Genomic DNA, 15,487 nt, shown 5'->3' on the forward strand with positions numbered 1-15,487 from the left:
TATTTGAAAGAGAGAGCAAGTGCACAGGAGTGGGGGGAGGGCCGGAGGGAGAGGGAGAGAGGAAATTTCAGGCATACTCTGCTTCTGAGTGTGGAACCCCATGTGGGGCTCAATCCCACGATCCTGAGATCATGACCTGAGCCGAAACCAAGAGTCAGACACTCAACCAACTGAACCACCCAGGTACCCCCACAAATGATGTTTTTAAAAAAACTGTAAAAATTTTGGAAACTAAGAAGAGTTCTATTTGTGGCCCAGAAGTTATAAGGAACCTAAAAGACAAAAGGCATTTGGGATCAGATTGAAGGAAGAAGTCAAACTAAACTCAGAGACTATTAAAAAAGGTAGGTGCAGTTTCTGGATATTCCAAGTTAGAGTCAGCAGATACTAAAAAAAATGTGGGGAGTCTTAGGTGGCTCTGATGCCCTGTCTTTGGGGTATCATTGATGATCTAACAAGGTGGGTTAACCCTATACAGTCTTACCCCAATTGCAGCAAATTACAGCCAACGGGTGTCTGCTCTCAAGTAGGAACAGTAAATAGAAATACTGGAAGCAAAGAAGCAAGACAGAGTTCCATATTTTGCTGAAATTGAGAAGAAAGTCCCTCCTGTTGCCCAGAAAATTAAATACTTGCACTTCCCCTGCTCTGAATGATCACTGCAGTAGGCTGAGATAAGAATGTAGGGTAGTTGAAGACAGATGAATACCCAACAAAAAATAATTGTTGAACAGTTTAAGAAAAGAAACACTATGAAAATGGTCCTCAAAGATATCAAGTCCTAATCCCTAGAATCTGTACATGTTATTTTATGTGGAAAAAAGGATCTTTGCAGACGTGATTAAGGATTTTGCAATGGTGCGATTAGCCTGAATTAGCCAGGTGGGTTCTAAATCACAAGTGTCCTTATAAGAAAGAAGCAAGGGGAAATCTAACACAGAAGAGAAAACAATGTTACCACAGAAGCAGAGAATGGAGTGATGTGGTCACATGCTAAGGAATGCTGGTAGCCACCAGCAGCTGGAAGAGGCAAGGAATGGATTCTCCCCTAGAGCACCTGCAGGGAGGATGGCCCTGCCAAAACCTTGATTTCAACCCAGTGATACTAATTTCAGACGTCTGGGCTCCTGAACTGTAAGAGTAAATTTCTTTTGATTTAAGCCACCAAGGTTATAATTTGTTAAAAGAACCATCGAAACTATTATAGGCACTCAAAAAGGAGAAGAGATAGAGGAAGAGGAAGAACAATTAAAGTCAGAGAAGACAAAAATTAATAGAAAAGAGTAAAATAGATTTTTAAAAATATATAAGTAATATTGTCAAAAGATGACTGAGGGGAGCGCCTGGGTGGCTCAGTCAGTGAAGTGTCCAACTCTTGATTTCAGCTGAGGGCATGATCTCATTTGTCATAGGACCAATCAAGCCCCAGGACTGGCTTTGCACTCAGTGGGAAATCTACTTGGGGATTGTCTCCCTCTGTCCCTCCACTCTCTCTCTCTCTCTCAAATAAATAAATCTTAAAAAAAAAAAAAAGTGAGGTTGTAGGATCCTAGAAATAAGAACAGATTACCAGAAAAAGAATCCATTAACATCCAGAAAATGAAGAACTCCAGAGATAGCCTGAGTATCAGAGAGCAATGTTTTCATCTAAAAGAGAGAGCTAAACAATTGTTCTAGGTTACAGAGCAAAAAGACAAAGAATACATGTAAGAAAAGTTAGGGGAAATGAATTCTAGGTCTAGAAGTTCTATTCCAGCCTTATAGTTGAAGAGGAGAATAGAAGGAAATGAAAAAAACTCGAAATAAAGGAAGAAGCTATAAAAAGTAGAAAACAAGAGTCCAAGAATTATATGGGCCCATATAATTATATGAGTGCTAAACAGGATGAATGAAAATAGATCCACACTTACTCACCATTTTTCAATTATTATAAAACACCAAGGTTAAAGTGAAAAGTCCTTTAAATTTCCAGAGAAGAACCTTCTGAGGAGAAAAAAGACATTACCTGTGATAGTACTAGGATTAGATAAACATCTAACTTCTTATTAGTGATTCTGGATACTTAGGAGCAATAATTTCAAATGAGGGAAAATAATGCCTTATATTGTCAAAGAAAGTGAATTTTTAATTCAAACCTTTCTCATAAAACAAGATCCTAACCTAGATGACTTCCACAGTGAATTCTGTCAATTGAATATTGAATATTCCTTTTGAAAACAAAGGAGGAGGGAAAGATATGGACGTAGTGAAGAGAAGGGCCATATGCACCCCAATGTTCATAGCAGCATTGTCCACAACAGCTAATTGTGGAAGGAGCCAGATGCCCTTCAACAGATGACTGGGTAAAGAAGATGTGGTCCATATATACAATGGAATATTACTCAGCCATCAGAGAGAACGATTACCCAACATTTGCAGCAACATGGACGGGACTGAAGGGGATTATGCTAAGTGAAATAAGTCAAGCAAAGGAAGACAATTATCATATGGTTTCACTCGTTTATGGAACATAAGAAATAGCAGGGAGATCGGTAGGAGAAGGAAGGAGAGAATGAAGGGGGGGTAAACAGAAGGGGCAATGAACCATGAGAGACTATGGACTCTGGGAAACAAACTGAGGGCTTCAGAGGGGAGGGTGGTGGGGAAATGGGATAGGCTGGTGATGGGTATTAAGGAGGGCAAGGGCACATATTGCATGGAGGACTGGGTGTTACATGCAAACAATGAATCATGGAACACTACATCAAAAACTAAGGATGTGTACTGTGTAGTGACTAACATAACATAATCAAAAATTTTTAAAAAAGGAGAACACTTATAACTTATTTTAGAAAGAAAAATGTTGATACCAAAATTTGGCAAAGATATTACAAGAACAGAAAATTATAGGCCAATATCTCTTATGAACGTGAATGTAAAAATCTTTAATAAAGTCTCTGTTAGAAGTTGAATTACGTGCACCCTCCAAAGAAAAGATATGTTAAAGCTGTACCCCTGTGTGTAACCATGAAGGGGATCTTATTTGGAAGTAGGGTCTTTGCAGATGTAATCAAGTTAAAATAAGGTTATACTGGATTAGGGTGGGCCCTAATCCAATGACTGATATCCTTGTAAGAGGGAAATTTGGATACAAACTGACACTGAGGGAGAATGACTTTGATGATGGAGGCAAAGATTGGAGTGATGCAGTTTCAAAGCAAGAATGCCAAGGATTGACAGGAATGAAGGGTCTTCATTTGGAACATCCAGAGAGAGCATGGTCCTGCCAACACCTTGATGTCAGACTTTAGCCTCCAGAACTGTGAGAGAATCAATTTTTGTTGTTTTAAAGCATTCAGGTTGTGGCATTTCGTTAAAACAGTCTTAGGGAACTAATACAGCCTCAAAGGTAAATATCGTAAATTTTTATTTTTTAAGATTTTATCTATTTATTTGACAGAGAGAGACAGCCAGCGAGAGAGCGAACACAAGCAGGGGGAGTGGGAGAGGAAGAAGCAGGCTCCCAGTGGAGCAGGGAGCCCGATGAGGGGCTTGATCCCAGAACTCTGGCATCATGCCCTGAGCCGAAGGCAGATGCTTAACGACTGAGCCACCCAGGCGCCCCTAAATATTGTAAATTTAACTACGTTTGTAAGTGAAACTGTATGACAAAGGACCTACAAGCCAAATTTAAAAAGTGTCTAGGACATCATTAGTTTTTGATGTAGTGTTCAACGATTCATTAGTTGCATATAACACCAAGTGCTCATCACCACACATGCCCTCAATAATATATGTTGGCTAATTGAACATAATAATAAAAAAAATTAAAATAATTTTTAAGAAACAAGAAATCAGAAAATACCAGATACACATTATTAAAGATGGAGCTAAGAAATAGTCTAAAATGCATGAATATGAACCAAGAAACGCTCTCCTGTATACCCCTTTTGAATGTCCGGATAATCAATATAAAGAGTTTGGGGGGGGGGGTGCTGGGTGGCACAGTGGTTTAAGTGTCTGACTCTTGGTTTTAGCTCAGGTCGTGATCTCAGGGTCGTAGGATCAAGCCCTGCATTAGGCTCCACGGTTAGTGTGGGGTCTCTCTCTCTCTCTCTCTCTCTTTCAAATGAATAAATCTTTAAAAGAAAAAAAAAATAAAAAGTGTCTAGGAGGAAAATTTCCATGTATATAGTAAACAAAGGATTAGCATCTATAGTGCATAAAGAACTTCCACAGACTTCCACAGAAGACTGTGATTAGGCATTTTATTGAAGGAACAATACAATGGTTAATGTATGTAGGAAAAGATGCCTGACCGCGGTTGTAATCTGGAAATGTAAAATAAAACAATACTGTGTTATGCACATTCGGCAAAAGCTGTTGTATGTGGGTTTTTGTTTTGGGGGGTTACGGATATAGAGAGATTGATACTATTCATTGTTGGTGGGAGTATTTGTAAAGAGGTACTCCTACTATTTTTGAGAATATAACTTGGTCCATTTATTTTATAGGCTAAGTTAACATTTTAAAACACATAGCACCTTCTCCTTATCTGACAGAAATACTCTCGTATACGCACAGTGAAGGATGACAAGGATTTATATTCAGCATTGTTAGTATTAAAAAAAATGAAAAAAGAAACAGCCTAAATGTCCTGTGGTAGCAGAATGATAACATGAATTCTGATACACGCAACAGAAAAAAAATTATAGAGCAGGTGTACTGATCTGGCAAGACCTCCAAGACATTCTTAAGTGGGACCAAAATACCTGACTTGCAGAACAAGGTTATCAGTTATGTTGATGCATAAAGTTATTTCTGTGTGTATATATAAATAGCTGTAACTGCACTGAAAAAGATCTAGGATATACCTAAACATTACAATGTTACTAAGACTGATAAAGGATGATCTGTTTTATTCAAGGGGGACTTTCACTTTGATATTTTGTTTGCATTTGTTGTGATAATGTATTCAGACATTTTATACTTTTAAAAAATAAAACACCTACAAAGAAACTGTACTCCTTCATGTTTGGAGCATTTCATATAATCTAAGTTCACCTTAATTTCTGAATGCCAAACTTTAGATTATATGAAATGCTCCAAACATGAGTACAGTATATATAGATATATAGATATATATAGATATATAGATATGATAGGCGAATAAATATATATAATTTAGAAATACATTTGTATTTGCAGAAGAATTGCAAGAATAGCCCAAAGAACACCCAGTAAACTTCACCCAAATTCCCCAGTTGTTAACATTTTTTCACATTTGCTTTTCTCTTTCCCTCAGCCATGGTCTTTATTTTTCCAAACCATTTGAGAGAAAGTTGCAGATTTATCACTTCTAAGTTCTCTAGTGTGTATTTCCCCAAAGAAGGACACTCTCCTATTTATATGTACATATAAAAATAGTTTTATGCATGTAAATACTCAGTATTGTGTGTTGTTCTGCACTTGATTTTCCTTCTGTTCTCCTCTCCAGAATGCAGTTATCCCAGTCAGGAAACTAACATTGATACAACATGACCTTGCAATCCACAGAACTCATTCAGATTTCACCAACTTTCCTGGCAATTTCTTGTCTCCTTTTTCTATTCTGGTTCAGGATCCAAACCAGGATCACGGTCGTGAAGTATTTCTTTTCATGTCTCTTTAGTTTTCTTTAACCTAGGGTAGTTAGGTACCCAAGCTTTCCCTGTCTTTCGTGACCTTCACCGTGTGAAAGAGTAAGGCCTTTCCTTGTGTTAGCTCTCCTTTAAAGTAGGCCCATCTGATGTTTCCGCATGTCCAGATTCAAGCCAAGAACCCCTGGCAAGAATAGTTTAGAAACAATTCTATGCTCTTCTTATTGCGTTGGTCAGAAGGCACTTGGTGGTGACCTTTATTTGCAGTCAGTTTTGTGTCTGTCAGCTTTCTTCACTGCAGAGTCACCGTTTTTTCCCTTTATAATTGATAAATATGGGGACATCCTCTGAGACTATGCCAATATCCTGTTCCTTGTTAAGGCTGTACCCATCAGCCTTAGCATTCGTTGCTAATTCCCACCTGAATCAGCTACCGCTATGATGATTGTCAGATGGTGACTTTTCAGTTTCCATTATTCCTTCTTATTTGTTGCTACTCTACCATAAAAAAGATTTTCCGTTTTTTTCTGTATACTTATTTATTCTGTATGGACTCATGGAATCCAGTATTAGTAATAGGTTACGACCTATTGAATATCACTGTATATTTTGATGTTAAAACTGTCTCACTTTGGTCCAGTGAGCACCCATTCAAGGTGGGTTCTGTGGCATTTTGTCAAGCCTCCATCATTCTTTTTACACGTCCTTACTATGGTGGGCTGAATGATGTTCCCCCAAGGACGTCCACATCCGAATCCCACAAACCGACCTGGATTCTCTGGGTGAGCCAGTGTAATCACTGAAGGGAACAGTTGGGCAGGAAGTTCAGAGAAAGGAGAGAAGGAGGAAATGTAACAGCAGAAGCAGAGGGTCAGAATTATATGAAGATGCCACACTACTGGCCTTGAAACTGGAAGAAGGGGCTCCTTAGCATGGCGAACATTACTCCTTTTCTTTCTACTTCTTGTACATCTTGTATATTGTTATGAAGAAATCCAAACGTTTTGTAGCCTTGAATGAGTTTTTCTTAAGCCAGAAACTGAGCTATATTTTTCAATTACTGATTTTCCCCCTCACGCTCTTTAATTCTAGCATTATTTTCTTATGGCAGCCTATAGATGGATGTAGCTGACCCTCACTTTTACTGGAGCCACTCTGAAAAACCTACTCTATGTACAAGATAATGCGTCTCCTATAAATTTTGTGGTAGAACTTCAGTAGGGAACCTATAAAGATGCGCATTAGTGCTTACAAATCCCTTTGGTGATTGTATTTAGTAGTTTGCAGTCTGACAGTACAGTGTTTAAGGGAGAGTCAGTAGCAAAGGGTAAAATCATTAACTGGACCATCAGGTGCATCAGTTGCCATGGAGATTTCTTTTTCCCAGACTCTAGCCTATGTTTCTGGAATATTGATACCATCTGATCAACTTGGATACTGATCCAAAGCTTCCTCAAACTAAGTTCCCAAGGGTCTTGTTTTAAACGCGACATCCTGGAGATGAGAAATTGTTACAAGTCTAAATTTTGGATATAGCCAAATCCAGGTATAAATTCTAGAAATGACACTTCCTAGCTGGGCAGCTATGAGAAGACACTTAATTTCTCTAAACTTAAGTCTTTATTTCTAAAAGGGAGATAATAATGTCTAATAGGTGGCTATTAAATGAGAGAATGTACAAATATTACACAGCAGCTATTATTAATAACAATTATTTTATTGTTGGCTAGAGTAATTTATTACAGTACAAATCAACTTAAATCACAACACAGTATCACTTCTTACTAATCCTTACATCAACAATAGACTGAAGTTGTTATTTTCCACTCTCTGCAGTCTTTGTTTCTTCTAAGAAATTTTAAAGTGTACATAGGGTTAATCACATTGTATTTACATTGCATTTAGTAAAATATCTAGTAAATAAAGAAATACACTATTGTTGTTAACTAAAGTGGTATATGTCCTTCAAGGTTCCTCCTCTGTTCAAAAGTGTTTCAAAGATGCGATGTTTCTAAACAGTGACTGGGCTTTTGCTGTTAGTTGACTATATAATGATGGCCACAGTTAGTTTGACAGAAACGTAGTTATCATGTAATTACTTAGGTTATAATTTAACTTGGTGAAATAGTGATATTTTTGTCAGTAAAACTACTAAAAGTAGTTCCTGTTGTCATGAATCTAGAAAGGGGAAAAGTATATTCAAATGTATGCTTTTATCATTAAACATTTTACATCAAGTGAATATTGCATAGTGATGGAATCTTGACTCAGTTGGTAGAAAACACATAAAACAGGAAATGTAAGAGCTCTTCTTCAATAAGACTGGCCCAATTACTATTATTTCACCATAATGGCAACATCTGCCAGGGAAATTAAAATAAAATTTCCTCCCTAAGGATTCTGCCTGCTCCAGCTAAAGCTGTGTATATACAGGGAATGCCAGGAAATTCTGACATATTGTTGGAGCAAACACTTCAAAAATATCTTGTGTTTTTTTCTGTTTTAGCAACTTCACTGTGTGGTGGTTGGAAGTGAAAATGCCAAGCGATATTTTGAAGCGGTTCAAGGATCAAAAGAGCACCGAGGAGAGCTTTTTGGGGTCTATAATCTCTTCAAACTAAGGTCCCAAGGGTCTTGTCTTACAAGGGACATCCTCGAGGTGTGAAATTGTTCCCTGACCTTTTCAATAATATTTTAAATACATTTTCTCCCTCAGGAAACTTGAAATATAATTGCTGGTACCTTTTCAGAGAAATTTGGGGTTTTCTTAGTAAAAAATGCCTTGTGTTTAGAATTTTGACTTTTAGAAAAATAGGAAGTGGATTACCGGACCTCTAAACTAAGATTTCCCCATGCATAGTTGTAAATAATGTATACACATGAATACAGATACATATAGTAGATTGTATGACCTCCAAGACCATTTTCAGACTGGCAAAGAGAAATATATTATTTTGAAAGCAGCTGCTAAAGTCAGGAACTAAAAAAAGAGAGAGAGAGAGAGAGACTTTCCTAAATAAACAAAAATATAAAATGTGTTTTGATTAAAAGTTACCAAATACTCCCTGAGATGCACTCTCATGTCTCATGGAGATTTTTGTTTTCTGTTCCCAATAAAAATTCCACACCAATATTTCAAACTCTCCCAGTTGTGCTCATCCTCAGCATACAGATGTTTCTTATTCTTCAAACAGAAATTTCTGTCTTTTTTTAAAAACTCACTTAAATTCTTTGATATGTCAGGATATTAAGGGTATTAGCCTGTTTTCGGGTTGATACTGATAGGAGTATCATAAGATCCTCGAATATCATCTTTTTCAACCCCCTCATGATATAGATTGAGGAAGAGGAGCGTCAGAAAACTCAGATATTTCCCTTAGCTTCCAGGACTTTGTGCCTTCACGTACTTCATTGATTTAGTCAGTTTCATAAAAACTAGTCAAGAACAGTTGGTCCCTTTCCCTAAAGAACTTAGACCATCTTGGTGAGAGGTGAAAGAGAACATTTACATAATGAGCATGTAATATCAGTAAGCATGTTAAGCAAATGGCTAAGAGGAAGGCATGTATTGTGTATATCCTGTGAATATTGCAACTATTACACAGTGTCTGATGTATACTGATGAATTTTTATTTTATAGTAACTATTTGATTTGAATTCAATGGCCCATTTGAAGTCCCCCTGTCTGGGTGCCAGGGCACCTGTCTGGGTCAGTCGGAAGAGTGTGAGACTCTTGATCTCAGGGTTGTGAGCTTAAGCCCCATGTCAGGTGTAAAGATTACTTAAAGATAAATTAAACAAAAATAAAGTCCCCCTGTCTTTTTCTTGAATATGCCGTCTGTTTCATGGACTTGTTCTTTCCCATTCCTCTTTTATAATCAGTAACCTTGTTAGTATTCCAGACCCCCCTCAGATCCTACATCGTTCCCAGAGTAATACCCAACATACCAACCTATATTTGTGTTTCGCATTTGAAATTATTGTCTTTAAAATATGTTAGCATTGTATTACTTATCCTGTTTTCTCTCACTTATCAAATATTTGAGTTCTCTATTTTATCAGAATAGCAGCCTATTCCTTAAGCAATTGTTAGGTAAGACATTCAGTATGACAAGCTATTAAATGGAAAGTTTTCTTGTTTTCAGGTTGTCCTAAGTATATCTTGTTTCTCCTCCAGGATTATTTATTAATGACAGGACTCTCCATGTCTTATATTTTGTTTGTGGTAAAATGTGCTTAACTTCTTACTAGGCACATCATCAGCACCCCAATATTAAATTAAATTTTGAATTAAAATTGCTCATTTGTTATCAGCCAAAATTTAAAATTATTCAGGCCAGGTGCTTACAGGCTAGAATAAATCTCTTCCCCTAAAAAAAAATAAATAATAATAATAATAATAATATAATAAAATTAGTCAGGCACCATTAGATTCATGCTGCTTTTGGCCAAACAATGTTTTAAAGTATCATTATTCCAAGCCCTATATAACGAAAGCATATATCACAAAATAAAAGAATTATTTCACTTCCTGCAATACATTTTTAATTTTTAAAGGTTGTAGAAAATCCCTTTAAAAATGTTTGAAGACGTAGAAATTTTCATTTATAGAACCTTTTTAATCTGATGATTTCCAGGCAGTTTAGTTCTACTTTGCACTGACTTTGTTATCTATATCTATATCATGGTCTCCCTTTAGGGAGATATTGAAAGCTAATTTCACAAATATTTATTGAGTATATGCTAAATGTCAGGTACTACAGATCATAGAGCTAGGCATACAGAAACGAATAAAATAGACAAAAAGTCGTTATATTTTGGGGAAACAAATAATAAACCAAAAAAATGATACATATAGCCTATTATGACAATAGGCTCTAAGGCTAAAAATATAGCAGGTAGAAGATGAATGACTTCTAGAGATCTAATGCCCTGCATCATGATTCTATACTATATTATATACTTCAAAATTGCTAACGGAGTAGATCTTAAATGTTCTCACCACAAAAAAGAAACAATCATTCTGCGGCATGATAGCGGTGTTAGCTAAAGCTGCGTGGTAATCATATTGCAATATATAAATGTATCAAAACATGTTGTACACCTTAAGTGTACACAGTGTTATATATAAATTATATCCTGATTTTAAAAAATAGAGCAGGGTAGGGAAATAGGAAGACTGTCAAGGAAAGAGCATTGCAGTTTTAGACGGAGTTAACCAAGGAAGTGCTCACTATGAGGTTGCAACTGATTCTTTGAAGAAATGAAGGAGGAAGATGTGTTTTACACAGAGGAACAAATGCAAAAGCCCTGCCAGAGGAGTATGCCCAGCAGAGTTTCCAAATGGCAGGAAAGCCAGAGTGGCTGGAGTGGAGTGAGCAAGAGAGCAAGAGATGGGGCCAGAGGGATGACAGGAAGCCAGATCACGCACGCACTTTGACTTCAACTTTTGAGTGAGACGAAAAGCAACTAGAGGATTCTGAACAGAAGAAAAACATAGTCTGACCTATGAGATCTAGATTAAATATTAAGAATTAGGCTATAGAAGTACAAAAGCAGAAGCAAAACACTAGGTAAGTGGCTACTGCAGTAATCTAGCCAAGAGACAATGGTGGTTTGGACCAGAGTGGTAGTGGTAGATGGTGTGAGAAGTGGCTGCATTCCGTGTATGTTACCCAGGTGGTGCTGACAGGATTTGCCGATGGATTAGATACAGGGTATGAGAAAAAAAGAGGAGTTAAAGATGCCTCCAAGGTGTTGGGCCTGAGAAACAGAAGACTGGAGTTGCCATTTACCTATTACAAAGGGGTTCCAATAGGATTGAGGATTTCTGGTGCTGCCTGTTCCATCCGTTGTAGCCATCTGGCTTTAGAAACAATAAATACAGTACTGGGATGGAGACCCCTGCCCTTGCAGTAATAGCCTCTAAGCGTTGGGGAAAAAAGGTCTCAAAGAGCTATTTATTATTCTCTACAGTTCTGGAGGGGAGATTCTTATGTGTTGCCCTGGATACCAAGTGGCTGGAACCATGCCATTGGTAGATATGTGTATTTGTAAGTTGGGCATTTGTAATTCTGGTGATGGTAGTAATATTTCCCCTTGTTCAGTCAGCAAATAAAGCTTTAGAAGAGAAATAAATTGACATCCTTTTGAAGGAGTATTAAATGGTCTAGAATCTAGGCCATTAAGTACCTTTGCTGAATGGTATACCAAAAGTATTTAAAAACATAAATACTTCCCCAAAAGATGTAACAAGCCTGTCACACAATTAGGATCTTTTTTTCTTTTTTTAGTTTCATATTAGATGAACCTTTTCATTTGATGTTTATTATACCAAAGGAATCAATCAACATATTTTAGTGAATATGAACAATAAATACACTAGCAATATAGGCTAGAACGTCAAGTTCCCAACATTCAACATAATCTGTAGTGTTTAGATGTTAATAATATGTCCTTACTATAACTATTATATAGACAGTTACTATGGATGTCGTTACTGGGTAAATATGTAACATTTCTTTCATTCTCCCTCCCCTACTAGAACTATTAGTGGAGTTGGCTGAACAGTACTATTTTCTATCTGAAAAAGAAACTTTAAGACAAGAAATAAGAGTACTTTATGGACCCAGCACACTCCTGCTGCACCTCTCTACTACCTAAGAATTATGAACATTTTAAAATGTTATGTAAACTGTATGTGAGTTTATAATAATTAGCAAAATTGAAAAATAGCATTGAGAAAGCTAAAGCAGTGCTCACTTTGACAGCACATATGCTAAAACTGGAATGACACAGAGAAGATTAGCATGGCCCCTGTGCAACTATGCCATGCAAAGTCATGAAGCATTCCATATTTTAAAAAAAAAGAGCTAGGGGCACCCGGGTGGCTCAGTCGTTAAGCGTCTGCCTTCAGCCCAGGGCAAGATCCCAGGGTCCTGTGATCGAGCCCCACTTTGGGCTCCCTGCTCTGCTGGGAAGCCTGCTTCTTCCTCTCCCACTCCCCCTGCTTGTGTTCCCTCTCTCACTGGCTGTCTCTCTCTCTCTGTCAAATAAATAAAAAATCTTTATAAATAAATAAATAAATATATAATTTTTAAAAAGAGCTAATAAAGCAAGCTGCTCTCAGTTTGCTTTTCTTAACTCCAAGTTTTAGCATGCCATTGCTATTGTTTATCTGGTTGTTTTTACCCCGTATTTTACAGTTATTTGCATTCTTTATAGAGAGAAGGCAAAGTGGAAGCCGGGATCATGACGGCCACAACATGGCTGAAAGAGGAACCTCCGGTACACAAACAAGAAACAGTAAGCAATTTTTGAATCTGTAGCCTAGGACTCCTAGAAAACATGTATCGGGACAATTTTAAGTCACTTTTCCTTTTTCTTCATTTTTCAATGTGTAAAGAAAAAGTTCTTTAAAAAAAGAAGTCAAGGACACAAAGAGGACTGTCAGTTAAATTAACAATTTAGGCTAATTGCACATTTCGTATCATAAGAGAAAGTCAAGAACAATCACCAGTCATTTACATCCCACTGCAATTTTAACTATACCGAACTATGAATCCAAAATTAAATACACTGTATATATAGGTGAACAATCTGACCTAACTAAACAGTTTTTCACTAACCAAAAATTAAATGGAAAAATAGTAATCAGGGTGTGTTTAAGATGATTATTTCCAAACATCAAAATTATTCTCTGACTCAAACATATTTTATTTTAGTTGAGTCCTTGATCTTGTGATCTTTTTGGTAGTTTGTCATCTCACATACTACAAAAACTATGTTGTCATCATAAGGCCTCTTTAAAAGTAAAGAATCTACATGTGGAAGGTTTTTGTTGTTGTTGCTGGTGTTTTCTTGCTTTTCGGGATTTAACCATACATTTATACTGGCTTAATGATTTGGAACATGGGGTGAACATTTTTCTAACTTTATAGAAATACGTGAGTAGCAACTGTTGGCAGAAGTATTACTGGATTTAAAAAAAAAAAAGTATTACTGGATAATACTTTCCCCAAATCTTTTACTAATAAAGCCTTGCTTTTAAGAAACTGAAGGATATATTTAGCTCTGATTGACGTAAAAATAATAAATACTGGATTTAAATTTGTAGCAAATTTTACTTTAGAAAATCTAAAGTATCTTCTTTATTTCTGATGGTCAAGATTCTATCAGATCTTATTATTATTTTTAATCTATTTGAACCATTTTCCAGTTGTGAATTCTTTATTTTGTTAATGCCTACAAATTTGTTTTTTTCTTAAAGTGTGATTGGAAAAATGTGCTCTACTACATTAAGCAAGTTGTGTACTTTTCACTTTTGAGACCAGAATCAGTCCCTACATCTGAGAAGCTGACTGCTCTGCTCTGTGTTTTCCTTATAGATAATTTGATTATGTGGTATTCTGTTTAAACTTTTACTTATTTTGGAACGTTATTCAACTTGAAAAAGGAGTGTACCAGACTGTAATATTAAATCCTTTACATTTGTTTATAAAATGTTGTACTTCTGAAAATGCCAAGTGGTATATTAGTTACGTGCCCAAATTTAATTCCTTTCCAGTGTCATAGGTTTGATATTATCTTGAAATTTTCTAATGTTTCTGTGACTGCCTCTTATATAGTCTGGAGAGCCTGACCGTCAAGAACAAGGAGATCTAGAACAACCCGCAGAGCTGCGAACAAGAGAAGCAGGTGGTCTCTGCAGTGATTTTAGTGATGATGAGCCAGTGGGAAACTCACGAATAAAGACTGCTAAAAACAAAGCATCTGACTCAAGTAAAGCTTCGGGAGCTCCTGGACAGCTTACCTTACTCCACTGCGGTTTCTCTAAATTGTTTGAAACAAAATATAAGGCAGTTGAGGATAGTGATGGAAATATTGCCTCTGACGATGAAGGTTCTGATGAACAGCCCATGTGTCTTTCAACAGAAGCCAAAGATGTTGGTTACCAGAAAAGTCATGACTCTCTTGGTACTTCAAAACACCAGAAATTAGCTAACATCCTAAATCCAAATGAAAAATGTATTTTTGATAAAAGTGAGAAAATACTCAAACAAAATATTTCTTCTGAGTCTGATGAGGAGAAAATTTTTAAAAATACAGCTGACCACCATTGCATTTTACAGAATGTCACAGAATCAGAAGATAGTGATGTCATCTTTCCCACACAATATACAACTCAGACATGCCCTAAGAATGGTATAAAGTTTAAGTCACTTGTGAATGAATCTCAAGATTCCGAAACAGAAAATCCTGTAAAGATAAGAAGTAATGGTGATGATAGAAAGACTGGTGTCAAAGGAAATAGGCTAATTTCAAAACAATTAAATCCTGAGAATGTGACCCTGAAGTCTATTATGAAAAGAAAAGGCAGTAGTGATATTAGTGATGAGTCTGATGACATTGAAATTTCCTCTGAGTCAAGAGTGAGAAAGCGAAGAGCTACTAGTTCTTTGAGGTTTAAGAGAAAAAAGGAAAATAAAAAGGAACTTGTCACTTCTAAAGCAAAGAAGAAAACAAATCAGTTGAATGCAGCAGATGGAGATTGTAACTCTCAGGCTATTGATGATTTTTCATCCTCAGATGATGATTTAACTCTTCACCACATCAATTTCTCTAAACAGAGCCATACACCAAAAACTATAAAAGATAAAATCAGTTTCTCTTCAAAATTGCCCAACCATAAGGAAAATGGAACTTTAATGCCAAGAAAATCAATGAAATTTTCAAATGAGAAAGTTGTCCATCAACAGCAGGTGTATGAATCAATGGATAAATTTTTAGGTAACTATAGATACATTTTGAAAACTTTGTGTTACATATTTGTTTTGTGCATTCAAATAGCTCTGTAAGAGATTCTTGAA

At 36.5% G+C, this 15,487-nt stretch overlaps 1 protein-coding gene and 1 non-coding gene across 5 annotated transcripts in view; both read left to right on the forward strand.

The window, feature by feature from the left end:
* The window catches only part of ERCC6L2 (ERCC excision repair 6 like 2), a 147,906-nt gene that overhangs the window by 98,346 nt on the left and 34,073 nt on the right, over window positions 1-15,487 (forward strand). For all 4 annotated transcript variants that reach the window (XM_048218348.2, XM_057305535.1, XM_026518837.4 and 1 more), the window contains 3 exons: window positions 8,125-8,277; window positions 12,843-12,923; window positions 14,246-15,407. In XM_048218348.2, coding sequence (XP_048074305.1) covers window positions 8,125-8,277; window positions 12,843-12,923; window positions 14,246-15,407 — 1,396 coding nt within the window. The remainder of the gene's footprint in view (window positions 1-8,124; window positions 8,278-12,842; window positions 12,924-14,245; window positions 15,408-15,487) is intronic.
* Window positions 12,373-12,479, forward strand: LOC113269887 (U6 spliceosomal RNA). Its single transcript, XR_003321615.1, has one exon. It is a non-coding gene; the product is annotated as a U6 spliceosomal RNA (small nuclear RNA).

This window comes from Ursus arctos, unplaced genomic scaffold, assembly GCF_023065955.2.
Source record: "Ursus arctos isolate Adak ecotype North America unplaced genomic scaffold, UrsArc2.0 scaffold_33, whole genome shotgun sequence".
In the NCBI taxonomy this organism is placed as follows: Eukaryota; Metazoa; Chordata; class Mammalia; order Carnivora; family Ursidae; genus Ursus; species Ursus arctos.